At 41.4% G+C, this 17994-nt stretch overlaps 2 protein-coding genes across 5 annotated transcripts in view; one reads left to right on the top strand and one right to left on the bottom strand.

The window, feature by feature from the left end:
* The window catches only part of GRM3 (glutamate metabotropic receptor 3), a 120836-nt gene extending 103864 nt beyond the window's left edge, over positions 1-16972 (top strand). For all 3 annotated transcript variants that reach the window (XM_080390669.1, XM_080390671.1, XM_080390670.1), the window contains 2 exons: positions 3488-3662; positions 9260-16972. In XM_080390669.1, the coding sequence (XP_080246795.1) occupies positions 3488-3662; positions 9260-9333 (249 nt within the window). In that variant the 3' untranslated portion in view covers positions 9334-16972. The remainder of the gene's footprint in view (positions 1-3487; positions 3663-9259) is intronic.
* ELAPOR2 (endosome-lysosome associated apoptosis and autophagy regulator family member 2) overlaps positions 3701-17994 on the bottom strand; it is a 128065-nt gene continuing 113771 nt past the window's right edge. For both annotated transcript variants that reach the window (XM_080390667.1, XM_080390668.1), the window contains one exon: positions 3701-17517. In XM_080390667.1, coding sequence (XP_080246793.1) covers positions 17458-17517 — 60 coding nt within the window. In that variant the 3' untranslated portion in view covers positions 3701-17457. The remainder of the gene's footprint in view (positions 17518-17994) is intronic.

Genomic DNA, 17994 nt, shown 5'->3' with positions numbered 1-17994 from the left:
GGTCTGGCTGAATGGCAGAGCAGCCTCTGGTGAATCAGCCGCTCTTCACAGTTTGGTATCAGCCACAAACTTGGTGAGGGTGCCTCTGTCCCTCCATCCAGGTCAGTGCTGATAAGTTGAACAGCACCGGACCCAGCACTGACCCTGGGGAACACAGCGAGCTACAGGCCTCCAGCCAGACTGGATGAGTTGATTCTTGAAAAACAGCCAGGACTCCTGAACTCCTCTTCTCTCCCAGGCTGTATCCCATGGTATTCTTCCAAGAAGATGCCTGAACAGGTAAATCTGTTCTGCAGGATGGTGATCCTACTTTTTGCCTTGCTTCCTCCTCTTGGGCCCCTGAATTCCACCATTTGCTGGCTGCGGCAGCCAAAGCTTTCCCCACTCATCACATTCCTGACAAGTTCTTGTTTGTTTGTAAGATCATGTGATCATCAGTTCCTCAATCACCTGCTTTAGGAAGTTGACCTTAGGGTGCTCTAAAAACCTCCTGCATTGCCTCTGCCCTGCTGTGTTGCCCGTCCAGCGGCTATCAGGGTGGTGGACCTACCCCAAGAAGTCCAGGGCCTGCAAACATGACACTTCTTCCAGTTGTTTGAAAAATGTCTCTTCTATTTCTTTCTAATGATGTGACTTATAGCAGACACCCACCACAATGTTGTCCACTTTGGTCTGTCCACTAATCCTGCTCCATAATATATCAGTGGGCTCAAGACCCATTGCCAGGCAGAGCTCCCTTCACTGCTCTGTCACACAGAGCATAACTCCCTCTCCTCACCCTGCTGTTGGGGTGCTAACCTATGCTGTAACTGCAGATCTGTAAGCAGAGCAGGACACATCTGCCTGCTTCCACAAGTCACAGACTTCCAGCCTCCTTCATCACGGGACTCTCCATTTCCTAACTCAACAAACATGGGCTGCCTAGTTCTTCTCTAGTACGGACCAGGCTCTTGTACCTGCAGAAGGTCAGAGAAGGTCCAGTCCACCTTTTTCTCACCATGTCTGATGCTGCAAAGTCTGCTGGCCTCCTCCCATAGCCCCTTAACTTGGGAACAGAAATCCTCTACATCTCCTGCAGAAAAGGAGAATGACTACCCAAGCCCCATGAGAGGCCTCAGGGGCATCCCTGCAACCCCAAAGCTGCAGATCTGCACCTTCCCTTGGGACTCAGTCTGGGTCAATCCTGATATGCCAGGGATAGTTGCCCCTGCAGGCACTGGGGACCATGCCCTCCGGCACTGCCCATGCTCTGCACTCAAATGCAGCCTTCAGCAAAATTTCTAGTCCTCTTCTGTGCATATTTCAGCCAAACCTGTTAGCTGCCCAGCACCTACAGAAAGTTCTTCCCAGCACCTGCAACAAGGGTGCCCAGCCTTACCTAACCAAGAGTCATCGCAGTCAAAAGCTCCAAGCTGCTCAAGGACACCGACAGAGCTCCTTAGAAGCTGATGGGGGGTGCTAGAAGTCACAGCCTCCTGTGTCAGTCCTCTCCCAGCAGCAAAGCACCCTGACATTCCTTTAAGTGTTCCCCAAAGTCCTCCAGTAATCCCAGAAATTGCTCCCAGAAGGTCTAGAAGATCCCAAAGTAGAGGCCAGAAACTGCTCTGCAAACTTTTGCAAATGTTTGGTGGCTGACTCTGTGGCTGCACTGTCAAAAATGTAAAGGAGAGCTCCTGGAAAAGATGCATTTATCTGATAACATTGATTTTCATGCAGAGATCCACACTGATTTCAGAACCAAAAATACAACAAAGCCTGATATGATTAAATAAGCACACATCGCATAAATTGACAGCAGCCCCAATATCTAGCACATTTCAGGGAATTTTCAACCTAGTCATCTTAGACAAAAGCTTAAGAAATACAGCAGTAATGCAGCATGAAGGAAAAAAAAATTCTTTGAGGGTAATTCTGGCTCAAGGATCTTGCCTTTGCTGCCAGTTGTTCATGCCTGGTCTGCCAGGATTGGATCCCTTCTGCCAGCACATGGGTGTCGTGTAGATGAGGCTGGGTTACATAGCAAACCACTGAAGTGACCTGTGTGAAAAGGAACCCCATTGGGATGGGGCTATTTTTAACCTAAATAATTTCATTGATTGAGTGTATAACTATATTAACACTGCTGAGCTGCTCTAGGAGGCACAAGCCCTCGCAGAGCAGGGTGGGGAGGAGGACTCTGTTAGCCAAGAGAACTTACCACAAAACTACTTACCCTCATTTATTCTTGTTTTATAAGAAAAGATCCTGTCCTGTTTACCCTGTTCAATACCCACCCCAAACTGACTGCAGAGCCCTGTGGATGATATGCAGAGAGGTGAAGGAAAAAGTGGAGCTGGAAACATGGAAGTGTCCCTTTCTCATGCTGCCCCTGTAGGGTCTTCAGTGTTCACTCACCCTGTGAAAGTTGAGCACCTTTTCATGGTGCTTGCCATGTCTACCTTGGAAAAAGAGTGATTATTATATCATCAAATTAATTATACTCACTGCTGACAAAGCACTTGGTGCTCAGTATATATATAAAGCAACAAAGTCCATTCAATACTCTATTTTTCATTTTGCAACAATTATTTCTGACAAGGAGATATGAGAGCCATTCCCATGGAAGAAGGCTAATCTCCGAGGACTGCAGGAGTGTAACTAAGGAAAAACGAGCCATGGATGCATAATCATTCAAATTAAGCAGTAGACGTTAAAGTGGTTTAATTCAACATCTTAATTAAGGAATCTCCTTGGAAGAAAAGAATATAGACTGAAAATGAGGCAGTAAACTGGCACCTATTTATAGCACTGAACAAAAAGGAAGAAAGCTAGATAGTGCCAGCAAAGTTACAGTAACAAGTGCCCCAAGACAACTGCTCTTAAATCCAGTGGCCTTACAAAAAATTCATTTCTGAGTCCAAAAACTTAAGTCTCAAAGTCAGAGCACCTTTCAGGCCCGGTCTGACAAATGTCACCAGCTCTTATGTTTACTCTAAATTGCACCTGTATTCCTGCAAGGGATTTTTCAAGTTCTCTGATTAGGATTGAGGCTGGAGCCTAAATTGTTTTTCAAATGGATGCTTTGCATGAGGCATCTAATGTAAACCCCACTAAACCAAAAGGTGTGCAGGCTGGTTTTCACTGTAGCCAGCTTTGCTCAGATATTGCATGACAGGCATTACAGAGGAATTCCTGATCAATTTAGAAATCAAGGGCATGAGAGATAAGAGAAAGAGAACAGAACTATCCTTTCTGTGCTAAAATGAGAGAGAAAACACTCAATCTGCCCCTGATATGCAGAGACAGAGGGCATCATCAGCACCATGCACCTCACTCGTATAATCCTAGGACTGTGGAAGATAAGGATGCAACAGATGTTCAAGTCAGCCTCTACCAGTACAACCCCCCAGGACTGTGGTTCCTGCTGTTGTATGATAATGCTTCTAATATTCTGCATCTCAGAGCTTTCCATACTGAAACACAGCACTTTGCGCCCACTCTCTCCTAGGTGCAAACCACCACCATGTGCATCTCTGTGAGCCTGAGCGGCTTTGTTGTGCTGGGCTGTTTGTTCGCACCCAAGGTGCACATCATCCTCTTCCAGCCCCAGAAGAACGTGGTCACTCACAGACTCCATCTCAACAGGTTCAGTGTCAGTGGGACTGGGACCACTTACTCTCAGTGTAAGTAACAGAACTGCCACCTTTCTATATGGACGGGGGGGGGGGGGGGGGGGGGGGAGCTGCAGTGAGTTTGGGTTGAGACAAGGTGGGGTTTTTTACCAGCAACAGAAAGACCTTTATAGGCTAAGCTATGTACCCCATGCAAATATCACTTCATTTGTGTCTGGAGGGAAATACTCATCCCCCTCCCATGGGAATCATCTCAGAGCCCGCTCTGAAGCTTACTGAAGTCAGCAGAAAGCTTTTGGTGGGCTCTGACTCCAGTCTGCTGCACAAAGCAAGTAGAGCCTGTCTCTCACTCACTCCCACAGCGGAGGCAGGAACAGATTGCCCTGAAGTACTCCTTTCAAAATGACACACTGACAGGACCAGGGCCACAATGCAGCACGCTCTCAATGGCTCTTATCATCTGCATTATAAGGAACAGCTCCAAGTCTGCAGTAAATGCATCCAGAGGATGCCATAAACTGTATCTGTATGTGGAGTGCGAGCAGTACCTTTTGTAAGTGCCACAGCTGGGAGAAGCAATCAGTGCTCTGTCGCAAGGACAGCTCATCTGCTCTGCCTCTCTCCTTTCCTTCATCTTCAGTCTCTTCATCCCAAGCAAATTCACTTCTGTGATTTTGTTTTAAAGCTGTCGCTCCTCTTCTGAGTGACTTGCTCAGAGATTTTTTTTTTATTTAAAAAAAAAAAGGTCACCTGTGTGTTTGCTGGGGTTTTTTTTCCCTTGTCAAGCTTAACTGTTCAAGAATGGGAGCACACAGCATCCTGTTCACAGAGCTCTGTGGACAGTGATGCCTAACCTGGAAAGCTAATTGAAAAAGCACACTACAACTATAAAGAGGCACAAAATAAGAAACAGAGGAAAGGGGAGACACAGAGCAAGGCTTGCCAGGCAGTTCACACTAACCTAGCCTCAGGTTTTTGAGTATCGCTTAGATTTCAAAATTGGCTAGAAACCTTCGACACTTCAGTTTTCAGACAGAACATGGAAAGAACTTGGGACCTTGCTGTGTAACACATTGGCAGGGATTAGGAGCTAAAGGGACCCCAGCCATTTCAGGCTCTCCCACCACAAACCATACTGTGTGTGGGTGCCCATGGTCCTTTAACAAAAGAGAAGCCATACGGCTCTACATGTCCCCCGTCTTATCAGTCAGGACCATATCCAGCCCTGACACAAGAAACCAAAATCTCCTTTCTGTGTTGGAAAACTTAAACCAAGAGAGATAGGATACCCCTAGGTGTCCAAAGTGCTGAGCACTCCCAAAAGACCAATGGTTTGCCAATAACCTTCAGAAGTTTGGTCCCTTGATGAAATGATAAGTCCCATGAGACTATTTTCATCCCTTATTAATTTTTTTTAAGTCATCTTCCCGAGTTTTTGAATTCTTTCATACTACAGAATAAGCTTAGTCAGAAACCATTTTGTTTCTTGGATACTTTTGTATAAAATTGCATTTTGCAGTTTGATATTTTTGTTGTAATGGTTGGATAATACATGTGTGTGCACAAGCATGCATGCAACTGAAAGATATCCTCAGTGCACATCTTTACATTAAAATCTTACCTGTTCAGGTTTATGAATAGTTTCAATACACAAAGGAAAGCATAAAAATCCTGACTTACAATCTGTGGCTACTTCATTATTTAGAAAGGTGGCTGCAGTTACTTACTTTTACTGCTTATACCTAGGTGAATAAGGGCTGCTCATCTTCATTGGTCTTTCAGACCATGGCAAGACATGGACCTGGAAGTAGGACTAAAAGGCCCATGACATACAATGGAAAAAGCCCTGTAGTTTCTGTCTAGAACAATTATTTTGGAAAATAACACTGAGAATTCACTATCACAACACCAATATTTTTAAGAAGGAAATTTTTACCTTACTCCTTTCCAATTATTAGTAAATTATTTTAAACAAATTTTCTTCTTCTTTTTTTTTTTTTTTCCTCCTTAACTCTTTGGTCATTTACAAACCTCTAAAGAGGTTGTAATCCAAATTGATTCTAACCCACATTTAAAATATTTCTCTTATCAGTCATGGGACTGTCAGCTGGTTTTTACTTTGGTCTTGATGGTGTTTTCATCAGTCAGAAACTGATCAAAATCAGCTCCCAGGCATTCTAGTAACAGCAACATACAAAAAGTCAGTTCTTGTTTATTATCAGAGCTTTAGAGGACAGGAGTATCCAGGTTGCTTTAATGGGCAGTGTGTTTCCTATTTCCATGGATTCTGTCCCTCCGTTGCACCTCAGGGCTGCCACCACTTCTTCACTCCATCAGTCATTAATGCCATGAGCATAGCGGGTCATGAACAGCAAGTGACCCAACAGGTTTTAACACAATTCCTTGAACAGTGAAAACTGGTGAAACTCTATGAGAAAAGGTAAGTGACACTCATGATGTTTTTGAGTAATGTTACGTGTTAGCTCTAAATGTGTATCGCAATTGCATCCCTAAGCTGAGTAGCGGAGGGAGGGCCTGAGTCAATGGTCAACTATAAGCGCTGCAGTGTGGTAGTAGTCATGAGAGCTAAGACAAGCACCTCCTGCAGTCACATGAATACAGCTCCTCTTCTTTGCTACATGCTCCACAGAAAACAAGTAGAAGTCAATACTTGACTGCTAAGCAAGGAAACTTGTTATAGAGGCACCAAGCTTTGATCATTTTGACAGCTGAGATCTGGACTACAGAAAAATACAGATTTAAGCTGAAGAGAGGCAGGTTATATTGTATCTAGGTATATGACATGTTTTGAAACGTCCATCCGTACCCATTTATTTGAACCTGAAAATCCTTGTTTGGCAGAGAGCTGCATAGGTTCTGCTTCCCCTGCAAGTGTTTCCCCTGCTGGGATGTTCCCCAGTTCTCCTGTGGTGTGTTTTATGGGCTTGGAAGAGGTAATCCCAGAAGGCAGGAATTCAACACTCATAAAACTTCCCAGAAAGCTCCGCACTGATTTAAGCACGTGCATGATTCAGGCTGAGCTTTAACACCCAGAAGATGTCATTCATCCAAGTAATGTCCACATGAAAAGCTGCACACAGACTTGAGATTATCCAGGTGCCCTCCACAGGGTTCAGAAGAGGAATTGAAGCTACTTTTATATCCAGACTGGTATATTTTCCTCTCTCAGAATTTTTCCCAGCCCTTGCTCTAAACTAGCTCTGATATATGGGGGTTTTATATGATTAACTCACAGTTGTCCAGCTGTGAGCATGAGTACCAAAAGTGGCACACAGACAGCAAGTTTGAATCTGCCTGTTCCAGCACGGTAGTGCTGGGCTTTTGCATTTTACCTCCGGTTCTTACTTTGGATTATCTAAGCAAAATGAGGGACAGACAGGAAAGAGATCAAAAGCACGAACTGCAGCCAAATCAACATTTTTGGTCATGTCACACGTTTGTCCTTGGTCTCAACATAAGGCAAAATGGAGGTGAAGTGTCTCTGGGAGATCCAGCAATATTTCAGGAACCCTCCGGGCTATAAGACAAAATGTGAAACAGTGCAGGGCTAGCAAATGACGTTGCTGAGGTGTGTAAGGAAAACCAAGATTTTTGTTCTGTCTCAGAGAGAGCTGAATACCCAGTGTGAACACCTTACTCCACCCAGCAGAGTTAATAACTGCCTGCCAGCACTACAAAAGAGGTACGTGCTGTGGAGGAAGCCTGGGAACTCAAAAGGCAAGGCCAATCATTTCTTGCTTACCACCATATTTCTCTGCCCAGCTTTTACATCGTCCTGACCTGGTTACTGTAGCATTTGAGCTCTTCATTGTGTTGGACTTCAAAAAAACCCTGAAGCTACAGAAGTTCTGGGTGGGTGACTGATGTTCACAGAAACAAAATGCTTTTTCCTGCAGTCATACTGCAGTAGAACAGGGATTTGAATCAGGTCTCTTAAGCAGTACTGATCTTTCTATTTGCCAAAAATAAGTCAAAATAAAAATAACAGCAATAATAAAAAATTCAGATCAATGTGCTGGCATATTACACCCAGCTAAAAACTGAATACAAAACCTGATAGTTAACCTTCACAGAATCATAGGCATGATGCCCCGTGACCTTTTACCTACAAGGATGGCTTTTGTGTATGTGACTCACAACACATACCCAGTTGCGAGAGACTAAATTCCATCTGCCTAATTCAGAGCAGAGCTCATTCCTGGCTTTCCTTTTATCAGCAATATGACCTGCCCTCTGAGTAGCAGGTTAGTCCAACAGGTGCCTCTAAATCTCTTTCGTTAAAACAGTTCTGTTTTCCGTGAAACATTTATCCATTCAATGAAAGAATTAGAAATAGAAGCTGATTTGAAGAAAGTAAGATCTGTTCTAACAGTGATGCTGAGTGTCTTTAAGGAACCAGTCTGCAACTGAGACTGTAGCCAGCACCAGTTTTGGGAGATTGAGCATGCCCTTGTCAGCTGCATAAATTGCTTTTTACACAGGATGATTGAATTTACTAAGTCATTGCTTGCCGTGTGTTTTCTTTGATGAAGGCATCACATTTCTCTGGGTCACTGTTATCATTAACCTAATGTATCTTTCAAAAAACAGCTTTATGATGCCATGAGCAGAGATGTCACAGAGTATCTGCAAACACATTCCTGATGCCCAATGGATAATTTTAACAAAGACAGACAAACCAGCTTGCTTTTAAATTAAAATCCACAAGGCTTTAGCAGAATGGTAATATATTCTACAGTTAAAATACAAATACATTTAGAAACAGATTCTGATACTCAGATTCAATTGTCATCTTGTATCACTGAAGCAATGAAAACCTATCATATAAAATACTAGGCCATGTAGACAAAGGTATCAGAATATGGCCCTCACCTCTGGATGCATATTGAATCCTGATCCAGAGCTCCTAGAAATGAAAAGTATTATGGACACAAAATATTCTGGGATTAGGTGAGAAATAACCTTGTTTCCAAATTCAGTTATTCAAAAATTTCTTCACTCATCCAACATGTACTTAGAATTGTTACTTTTTTAAATTAAAAAGTATATCAAGACACAGTCCTAATATGCAGAGGTGGATTCTGTCCCAGATTTAAAAATGCATCAATTTTATTTCAGGAATGTTCATTCCAATTATGTAAAAACTCAAAGGATCAGACCTTAGCATTTCTAGCCAATAAAACACGAAAAATCTGAAGGTTCACTTTTTATTCTACAGGTATATCTTAGCAGCACTCTATCTATATTAATTTGCACTACTGTGCAATGCCTTATAAAGTGAGATCCAGCAGTGCAGAATCATAAAAAAAAAAATAAAAAAAAATCATGTATTGTATTGAGATGCTTCTTGGAGAAGGTTAGTCGCCCTAAGTGCTCTCAATGGTCAGCAAAGAGAAATCAGGTTCCTCCAGGGGATGCGTCAGCCTCAGATACAAATTGCCTTGTAGAGGTGCAAACTGTACCTCCATCAGCTCCACTGCTGACACAGTCATGTTAAAGGTGAAATTTTATTGGGCATCTTGGTTAAATGGGGTGAGATGGCCCAGATCAACATAAATTATAATATTGTGTGTTGCAATTTCTTGCCACCCTAACATCAGTTATTTTCCCCTCTCTTTCTCTTTCAGCATCTGCTAGTATGTACGTACCGACCGTCTGCAATGGAAGGGAAGTTCTGGACTCCACCACTTCATCTCTGTGATTGTGACTTGCAGTTCAGTTCCTGAGTTTTTAGACTGTTAGGCAAAATTTTGCACGTTGTGCACTCCGGAAAACACCACAAAATAAAAGAAATCAAAACAAAACTAGTACCTTTTTTTAGAAACAGTGTAATAAATTATTTTTGAGGATTGTACAGCATATAGTGATGTTCTGGAACTTTTTAGACTGATTTTAGCACTTCTGTTGTTAATGGTCTTAAGGGACATGTAAATAACCATGGTTCACAATGTGCATAGTCCTGCAGTAAGGGAGTGATTTGTTGCAAGCACAGTTGCAATGTTAGGTGACTTCTTTCCTACAAAATTTTTTTGTAGCTCCTTGTTGTAATTAACTTAGACTGCATTTCTATGTTGTATATTACGGTTACCTTACATGTAACAGACAATTGGTTTTCTCAGCACAAAACAGCAGTATTAATGTAAAGGCATCAATAATAAAAAGATAAAAGTTTTTCAGCATGTTTTCATTTTTGTTTCTTCCTCCCTCAAGGTCATTACATTTCTCTAGACACCAGCTTAGGTAAAAAAGATAAAAAGTCTGTCATACTAGTGTGTGTACACATGCACCTGTCTGTCTGTGTTACAAAATCTGTACCACATTATATGTGCTTATGATGAACACTTTGTCAAGGTCAAGTATAAATTCCCTTTCCTTAAAAAAATGCACGTTATTAAAGCATTTCAAGTGCTCTTTTTGTTATTAAAATGTAGGGACATTTTCAAAAGTGAAAATGTCTAACTGCATCTCAGGTATAAGCAAAAAAAACTTTGATTGCTGGTTCAGTCCTTTGGCATGGTTTAACACTGTCATGCACACAATAGATTGGTACCATATAAAAACCAAAGAGAATTTCTGTAAGAAAATTAGCTAAGACTGTTTTATCCCTCCAGCCAAAACAGCTGGAGGGATAAAACAGCTGGTTCAGTTTCTCTGCATCAACAGTGCTGTGAAAAGTAATTGGAGCACCACAGAAACAGAGGTGAAAAAAAGTCAAAAAAGACAAATTCAGGAGACGTTTACACACTTCTCTGGGGTGACCTTTGCATTCAAACCAAACTATTCAAGACACACATACCGGCGAGTTAAACAATTGCGAAATACCTTCAAAGTTTGGTTTTTATAACTGCACTCTTAAAGCTGCCCTCACTGTATTGAAACAATCTGAAATCCTCCCTTCTACCAGGTCCAAAAAGTCATTAAGGAAACAAACACACCTTTGATTAATGTGTCTGGGCATATTTACCTAAGGGCTTGTTCCCGTTGATCGCGTTCCAGATGAGGTCAATAGCAAAATTCTCATTGACTTCAAAGGCAACACCACTGAGGCTTGAAAGGCAGACACTACAGATACACACTGTTGGATGTACAAGTTCTCTGTAGCCGCAGTTCTCCTGCACTTGCAGATGTTTTTACACATTTCTGGAAAGGTGCAAGTCCTTGGGGCTGAACTGGTAAAGGAAGTAGCTGTTATTTTGAATGCCAAAATTAAAGATGCAGGTTTTTAAAATTCCCACTCACAGATAGATGCCTAATTTTTCTGGAAATCCTGATGTCCACCAGCAAAGATCTCTTGTTGTCAACACTCCTGTGACTGGCTACACAGCCATTTAAGCCTCTACATCATGGAGTTGTCTAGTACAGAAACCTCTGTGACTTTCACCAGAACAGGCATTGCTCAGCCCGCATTACGCGCAGAGCTCTGCGTTCACCTTCTTCCTCTCCACCAGCCCTGTAGTGCCTAATGTTTCAGGCTTGGTCCCCATGGCACAAGCGACAAGTTTTACAGGTTGGGAGTCTGGTCTTCTAAATCAAGACTCCTTAAAGCATCTGAGGTTGGGCAGCTACATTCATTGGACTTTCGTGTGCTTTTTTGTGGATTAACAGGCTGTGCACAGTATGGCAAAAGGTCAGAATACCTGACTGTGATGTTGGTGTCCCTGCATCTACATTATCTTTATGGAGCTCTTAAAAATGCCTCAGCCAATGAGAATTTCTTCTCAGTTCTTATGGAACGCAACAATCAGAGTCAAATCAATCTCACCTAACATTCATTGTTTACAGTATAAATAACTACATATGAGATTGTCAGCCCCTTCTCCCTTTATACTCAGTGGAGCAGGCTTATCTCAGACTGCTACTTGAGGCTGAGATGAATCTCTCCAAAAAAAGACTAGCACAGCTTGCTCAGATCACAAAGTTTGCACTGAAAATAAAGGCATTGTGTCAGATGAATCCAGCCCTAGAATCTAAATTGGCATCACTGAAGCTAATTTATAGCAGGTGAGGATCTCACTGTCCCAGAGCTTTCATTCAGTTCAATAGCACTATTGAGAAAATGACCCAACGTCTGTGTCAGAGCATGGGTTATGAAGACTTAGGTGGTTTGAGAGCCACTTCCATGTGGGTTTTTCATACAAAAAAAAAAACCACAAACAAACATGTGGAGCTCTGGAGTTCCAGCCCCACCAAATGTTTCTGACATTCTTGTACTTGGTTTTGTCTTGAAACCTTGCACAACTTCCCATTGGATGTCCAGGGACACAGATTATCTGGTATTGACTGATGATTCAAGTAATCCAGTTTCAAAACACAGCAAAACAAAAACAGAAAATGTCAAAGTCTGGCAGAGGCTTTGCACACCATACTGGCATTGAAATCTCTTGACAAAGGGATTATGTTTTATTCTTCTGCCTTACGTCATCATTTCATTTTCTCTATTTAAAAGAGTTTCTAGGTTTTGTTCTGATTTGTGTAAGGATTGGCTTTAGAGTATAAACCTCTTCTGATTTCTTTTTTGCTCTCATCATACATAAAGATTGAGTAATTTACCTCAAAGTACAGTGGGCCCTGTCACGGTTCCTTGCATGGTGGAGGGGAGCCCGAAGTACTTCGGCTCTGAGCCTGAAGAGTTGTCACACTGCCCTGATCCCTGCCCACAGACAGCCAGGAAGAATGCTGGGGTCAGAGCAAGGCTAAACCCAGTGCCCACAGTGCCTCACTGGAGGCTGCAGAAAAGTTCAGTTTATCATTCAGAAGCTGTAACTTCAGGGTATCTTAGCTCTCTGATACAAATCAAGAGTGCAGAAAGGTCTGTGAAAAACTGATCACTTTTTATTTATTGGCTGAGCAGAAAAATAAGACAAAAAAAATCATTGCAGGTCAACCTGAAATAAACAATGATTGGGATTTTTTTTGCCTTTGTTCTTGGTTTTTATACAGGAGAGCTGTTTCTTTTTTAAGTCTTGAGTGAAGTTTGAAAGCAAACCAAAAATCTACTGGGGTAAACCAAAATATTTTATTTTGTCTTCAAGAGATTGTTTTTCCTGGATTAATTGGACACAACTGCTTCCATCGTAACCAAAGACATTTTAAAAGGAATTGTCTTTCCAAATAGAAAAAAAGATCAAAACCTATTTCAAAAATATCATATCTTACCTGAACAAAACAAATCCCCAAAATCAGCAAAAAATGTCCAAAATACCCTGGCTCCAACCAGAAATCTCAGCTCTGGTTAAAGAAGTTTCCACTCCAATCCTTCACCCAGTTAGTACGCTTAGAGAAAGGGAGACTGAAGCAAACCCTTAACTCGTCACCAAATGCAGCCTGATGTCCATGGTGTCATTGTTTACTCTCCAATGCTTGCAGTCTACAGGAGGAAAGGCAGAAACTCTTTATCCAGAGCCACCTCAAAGCTTCTCAGTAACACAGGCAAAGCTGAGTTTTGTCACTGCAAGAAGAAAAGAGGCCAAGGCCAGGCTGGGCAGTTTTCGCAAGAGGAAGGGGATGGGTAGGAAGCAAAGGCTGGGGGGAGACCTGGAGTGCCAGTCTTCTCGCTTCTCCTGCCTCCAAGGAATTGGCAGGGTCAGGAAGGGGCTTCCCTCTCCCCAGCAGTGCCACCTCCACACACATACCAACCCCTCCTTCAGGGGCAACAACAGCAAGCCAGGTAACAGCTTCACCACGGCCTACAACTGGCTGGAAAGCAGAGTACCCTGAAAGACAGTGACTTTCTAGTACGTTCCAATTTAAAATGTGGAAGGAGGCAAGGAGAGGCATGGGCTGTGTCTAACACCAACATTCTCGGAGGTCACATGCCTTTTATTCAGGCAAACACACATCCACACAACCTCACTTTGGCTTTTAGGTGCTGTTAGAGCACCAGCCTCATAGCACATGGGACCTTAGAGTATTCTTCCTGATGAGGTCCAGCTCTATACATCCAGAGAAATAACCAAAAGGCAGTGGCAGCTTATGATCAGCTCAGTTCTCCTGTCCTCTCTGTTCCTGCTGCACGAATTGAGCATGGGCACATCCAACCAGGTGACCAGGGATGCCACCATACATGTGACACACTGTATATTTTAGGATGAACCTGACCTCCTTTTATTTCTGTTCCTATATCCTTACATGTTTGCCAAAGCATCACAGTTCACAAGCATTCAAAAGCAGCAAGAAATAAAAAGGGGATTCAGTGAAAGCAGTGTACAAGGGGAAAGGCGAAGAGAGAGCACGACCAAAGATAAGCAGAACTTCCCAAGATTTCTCTTGAGGATATCATTCCCTGGTTTATTACCTAGAATAGTTATTTGAGGCCTCTGTGTCTCATGATATGGACCAACCAGCAGCATTCCTTGCCAGGGAAGAAATGTCACCCCCATTGGCATGTCAGCACCAATTGTAGCTGGTTTTACTCTTACATTGAAGCATTTGTGTTGGCCACTGCTGGAGATGAGTCAACATCTCATCTCCAGTCAACCTCCAACACGGCATCAATGGCAACATCTGCTGCTATCTTGTCTGCTCATAAAGTATCTCTATTTTATGGTCACTACTAGCTCTGGCAGAACAGATGAACTAAAACCACCAAAAACTGCAGACTTTCCCTTTACTAACGGAGTCCCAGAACCTCTTTTGCAAGAGCAAATAGTCAAACTCTTTCTTTGAACAAAATAACAGCTTCTTGAAGCTACTCAATGACTTCCTCCTGTGGCTCTAAGACACTCAAATGTTCCCCAAACCTAGACTCTTAATCAATTATATTATATATCACAAACATCAACCAACATAATCAGAGTCAAGATAGAATACATTCATTGCACATTTCCCCGCTAGCAAGCACTGTCAAAGCTGAGACAATAACATTCTGCTAATTTGCCAATAATTTATACAGAAACACTACTAAAATGTGCTTAATCCTCAAAGAGATTCAGTTGTCTCACTCCAGATTTCAAAGAAAAGCATGCAAATGCAGCAATAACATGCATTCAGTTCAATCAAGTGAACGCATAACAGACTGATTCACATTGTTTTATGGCATTAAATAACAGCTTCTGATGTGATTCCATGTGGGAGAAAAGGGGGAGGTTGCTGCAAGTATATTTTGGCAGAGTACTAGAAGAGGTCACAGACAGCTGATTTCTTAATGAACTGTTAAAGGCTTTGAAAATTTGCCTCTTATGGGAAAATGGAAACTTCTCCTCTCTACCACATATTTAACAGAGGAATTGAATAGCATAAGTCAACTAAAATATGGCAATTTTAACCTGCTTAATTGTTGGGAAATGCAATTTTCTTATTTTAAGATTAAAAAACTCTACAGTATTGGGTTTATCCCACTATGTCAGTACTGCATAGGTATGCTATTAGATTGCCCAGAAGGATTTTCAGCAATACCATGACAAACCATTTGGAAGCAGACCTGAGAAGGGTCATACAGCAAAGTCTGTCAGAGCTGACAAAAAATTTTCACTCTGCTTTATTTGGAAAATAAAAGGGAAAGAGATGGGAAACAAACAAACCCTCTGTGGCATTACTCAAATTAAATGTAATTCATAAAAATTAAGGCATTGTGACATTACAGAGATAGGGGTCCAGTGATGACAGAAGAAGTGATGTTCTGGGGAATTAACTGCAATTATAGTTTGGAAAACATAGGGCAAGAGAAGGGAAAAGAATTAAAGGGGATGTAGACAGATGCAATTTGATAGCAGTAAAAGCTCTAGCCGACACTGCAGACCTGCAATGTTCAGGAAAGGCTGCAGTCCCACCAAACATCTCAAGTCCAACATTTCAAATATATTTTCACTTTATTTTATGAATGCCCATCAGATAAATATCTTTGATGCTACAGCACACTAGTTGAATAAAAATCAACAACATAAAAACCCTCCTCATAAAAGATCCAAGAAGTGAAATCCCAAAGCCATAACCATTTACTCCGTGAGCATATAATCTCTGACAACCACATATAAATGACATCATGACAACAAATACAACGTACAATAATAAGTGTGCAATGGTACAAAATATACAAAAAGGAATGTGTATTTAATATACATTCAACAATACCCCATAAAAATCTTTGTTGGGAAAGTGAAGTGCCTTTTCAAGGACAACAAAAAATGTACACCACTTCAGTTAAGATGCCTGAAGTATGTCCCATCAAAAGAGTAAAGCCTGTATTTTTTGACTGGAAGATATAAAATAACTGAGCTGAAATTTCCCTAAAGAAAAAAAAAATAATCTAAACTTCATAAATTGTTGTCCACATCTATAGTATAATAAAATATTTAGAGTGCATAAAATTTAGTTTAATTTAAATTTTACTTAAAAGTGGGCCCTCTTTTATTGATAGATCTAGCTCAGTGATACAAAATCAAAAATCTATATTCCTTACAGTAAAAAGACCATTTCTGCCCATGTGTCTTTTCTGGTTTTGATGCATTCCACAATTCACATAATTCTGCTATAATGGAAATATGAGTCTGACCAGAGGTCAGTACAAGAATCATTCCTCATTTTCTCCTGGCTCTATACAAGTCTTGCATAATTTCACTCAAATATTTTTTTTGCCTAAGTTTCAGCTTCCTTTGAGTCTGGACTCAATGGGAATTTCAGGAAATTATTACTGTGGATATTATGAAGATCACATGCTTATAATGTGGCTGGTTTTATGAAAAAGTCCACCTAGCCTCCACTTTTCAAGGCACCGGTTTGTGCCCTTCTTCCAAAGCAGGTACTTGCACTGACAGCAGAAAGCATTTAGATGCTGTGCTGAGCTGGTACTTAACCCACACTCAGCTCTGCTGGGCATCCATCCTCATTCCTTGCGTGGGTCCAGGAATAAAGGTAGCTGAGTATTTCTAATAAGCCTCCCAGTCGACAAAGCTTACCCCTGATTTCCAGAAGTAGAGACCTTTGCTTTACCTCTAGAATGCAGGCTTTATTGGTTTGCACCCCAGGGAAAGGTGACTACTGGCATCCCAAGGGAGGGAACTGAAACTGCCAACAATCTCTTGAAAGGACAAGCTTCCACAGAGAGGAACAAGTACAACTTGCACTATAGGTATCACTTTCCTTCTCTTTGTAGGGTTTGAGCCTGTTAATGCCTATAAACTCATGGGCCCAGGCCTACAATTCATACAACAGTAGTTAACACATTCAAATTTAATAGCTCCAGGTTTTACCCCGACCCCAACGGCCAAGACTCAGACATCAGAATGGGTTCAACTTGAAGGTGCAACACCATGCCTCTTTTTTTTTTTTTTTTTTTAGAGGCCAACATAGACAACCCAGCCCTTCAAAGCATCAAAATCAAAAGTATTTTCCAAAGTTCAAAACTCACCTGAGGCTCATTCCGAGTACCATTCACAATTTTGATTTTAAGAAAGACGCATAGTTTTGCTACTAAAGGACAATAAACAACCTTTGCAGGAGGTTTTGAGCCTCTCTGAAAATAATTTTTTTATGAATATGTGTAGAAGGAGTGATAGGAAATTAAAGGTACCTATAAATAATATGGCATGCCTGAGCAATGCCCAGGTGAATGCAAAAAAAATTCATGTTATTTGCAGTATGTATATCTCTTCCTGAGTTGAATTTCATTCCCAGTATGGAATCCAAGCGTCTGCTTCTTTTTTGGCAAGGTACTCAATCACATGATAAGGCAATCCAATTTTCTGGTTTGCTTCCTGTCTTCTTTCCTTCTAAATGGCCAAGCATTTCTCACCAAGATCACCACTACAATGTGTGCCAGAATATGTTTAAAATATGGTCCTGTAAAAATAGAAATTAGGTTTGTTTCTTTGAAGGCAGCATTAACTCTTCATATATTCTGGGATCTTGAAGATTTCAGCTGAACAGATTCAAAATGATCTTCCTTTTCCTGCAATGGAAAACACAGGTTCCCATCAGCTGGGATTCCTCAAATTCACTCCGGCAGTTACTGCAGTCACTTCTTACTATCTCTAGAGCAGCCTTTGCCAAAGAACTCACTTTATTTCTACCAAAGTCATTAAGTGCACAATTTGACCCTTTATTTTTTAATAGCACTACTAATTCTCTAAAAATTTGCATAGTCAACAAAATTACTCCATACATATTGCTCATTTTATTTACTTTAGCAGGTATAGGGAAAGTTTGCATTTCATACTTGTAGCATTGGACAGGTAAGTCAGAGCTGCCAGAATTGCAAGGTAATCATATCTGTGGTTATTATTACTTATTAACGTGTTTCCTACAATAAATAAAAAGTTTGGAGCTAGGTCGGTGAATGTGAACACCACTACCTCTCTCCTGGATTCCCATCCCAACTCCTCTGGGAGACCCACAGGACAAAAAGAGTCTACATATACTCTGCATC

This window comes from Falco punctatus (genome assembly GCF_963210335.1).
Source record: "Falco punctatus genome assembly, chromosome: 6".
NCBI lineage: Eukaryota > Metazoa > Chordata > Aves > Falconiformes > Falconidae > Falco > Falco punctatus.
The sequence above is the reverse complement of the archived record's forward strand: the minus strand, read 5'-3'. Positions and strand labels throughout refer to the sequence as shown.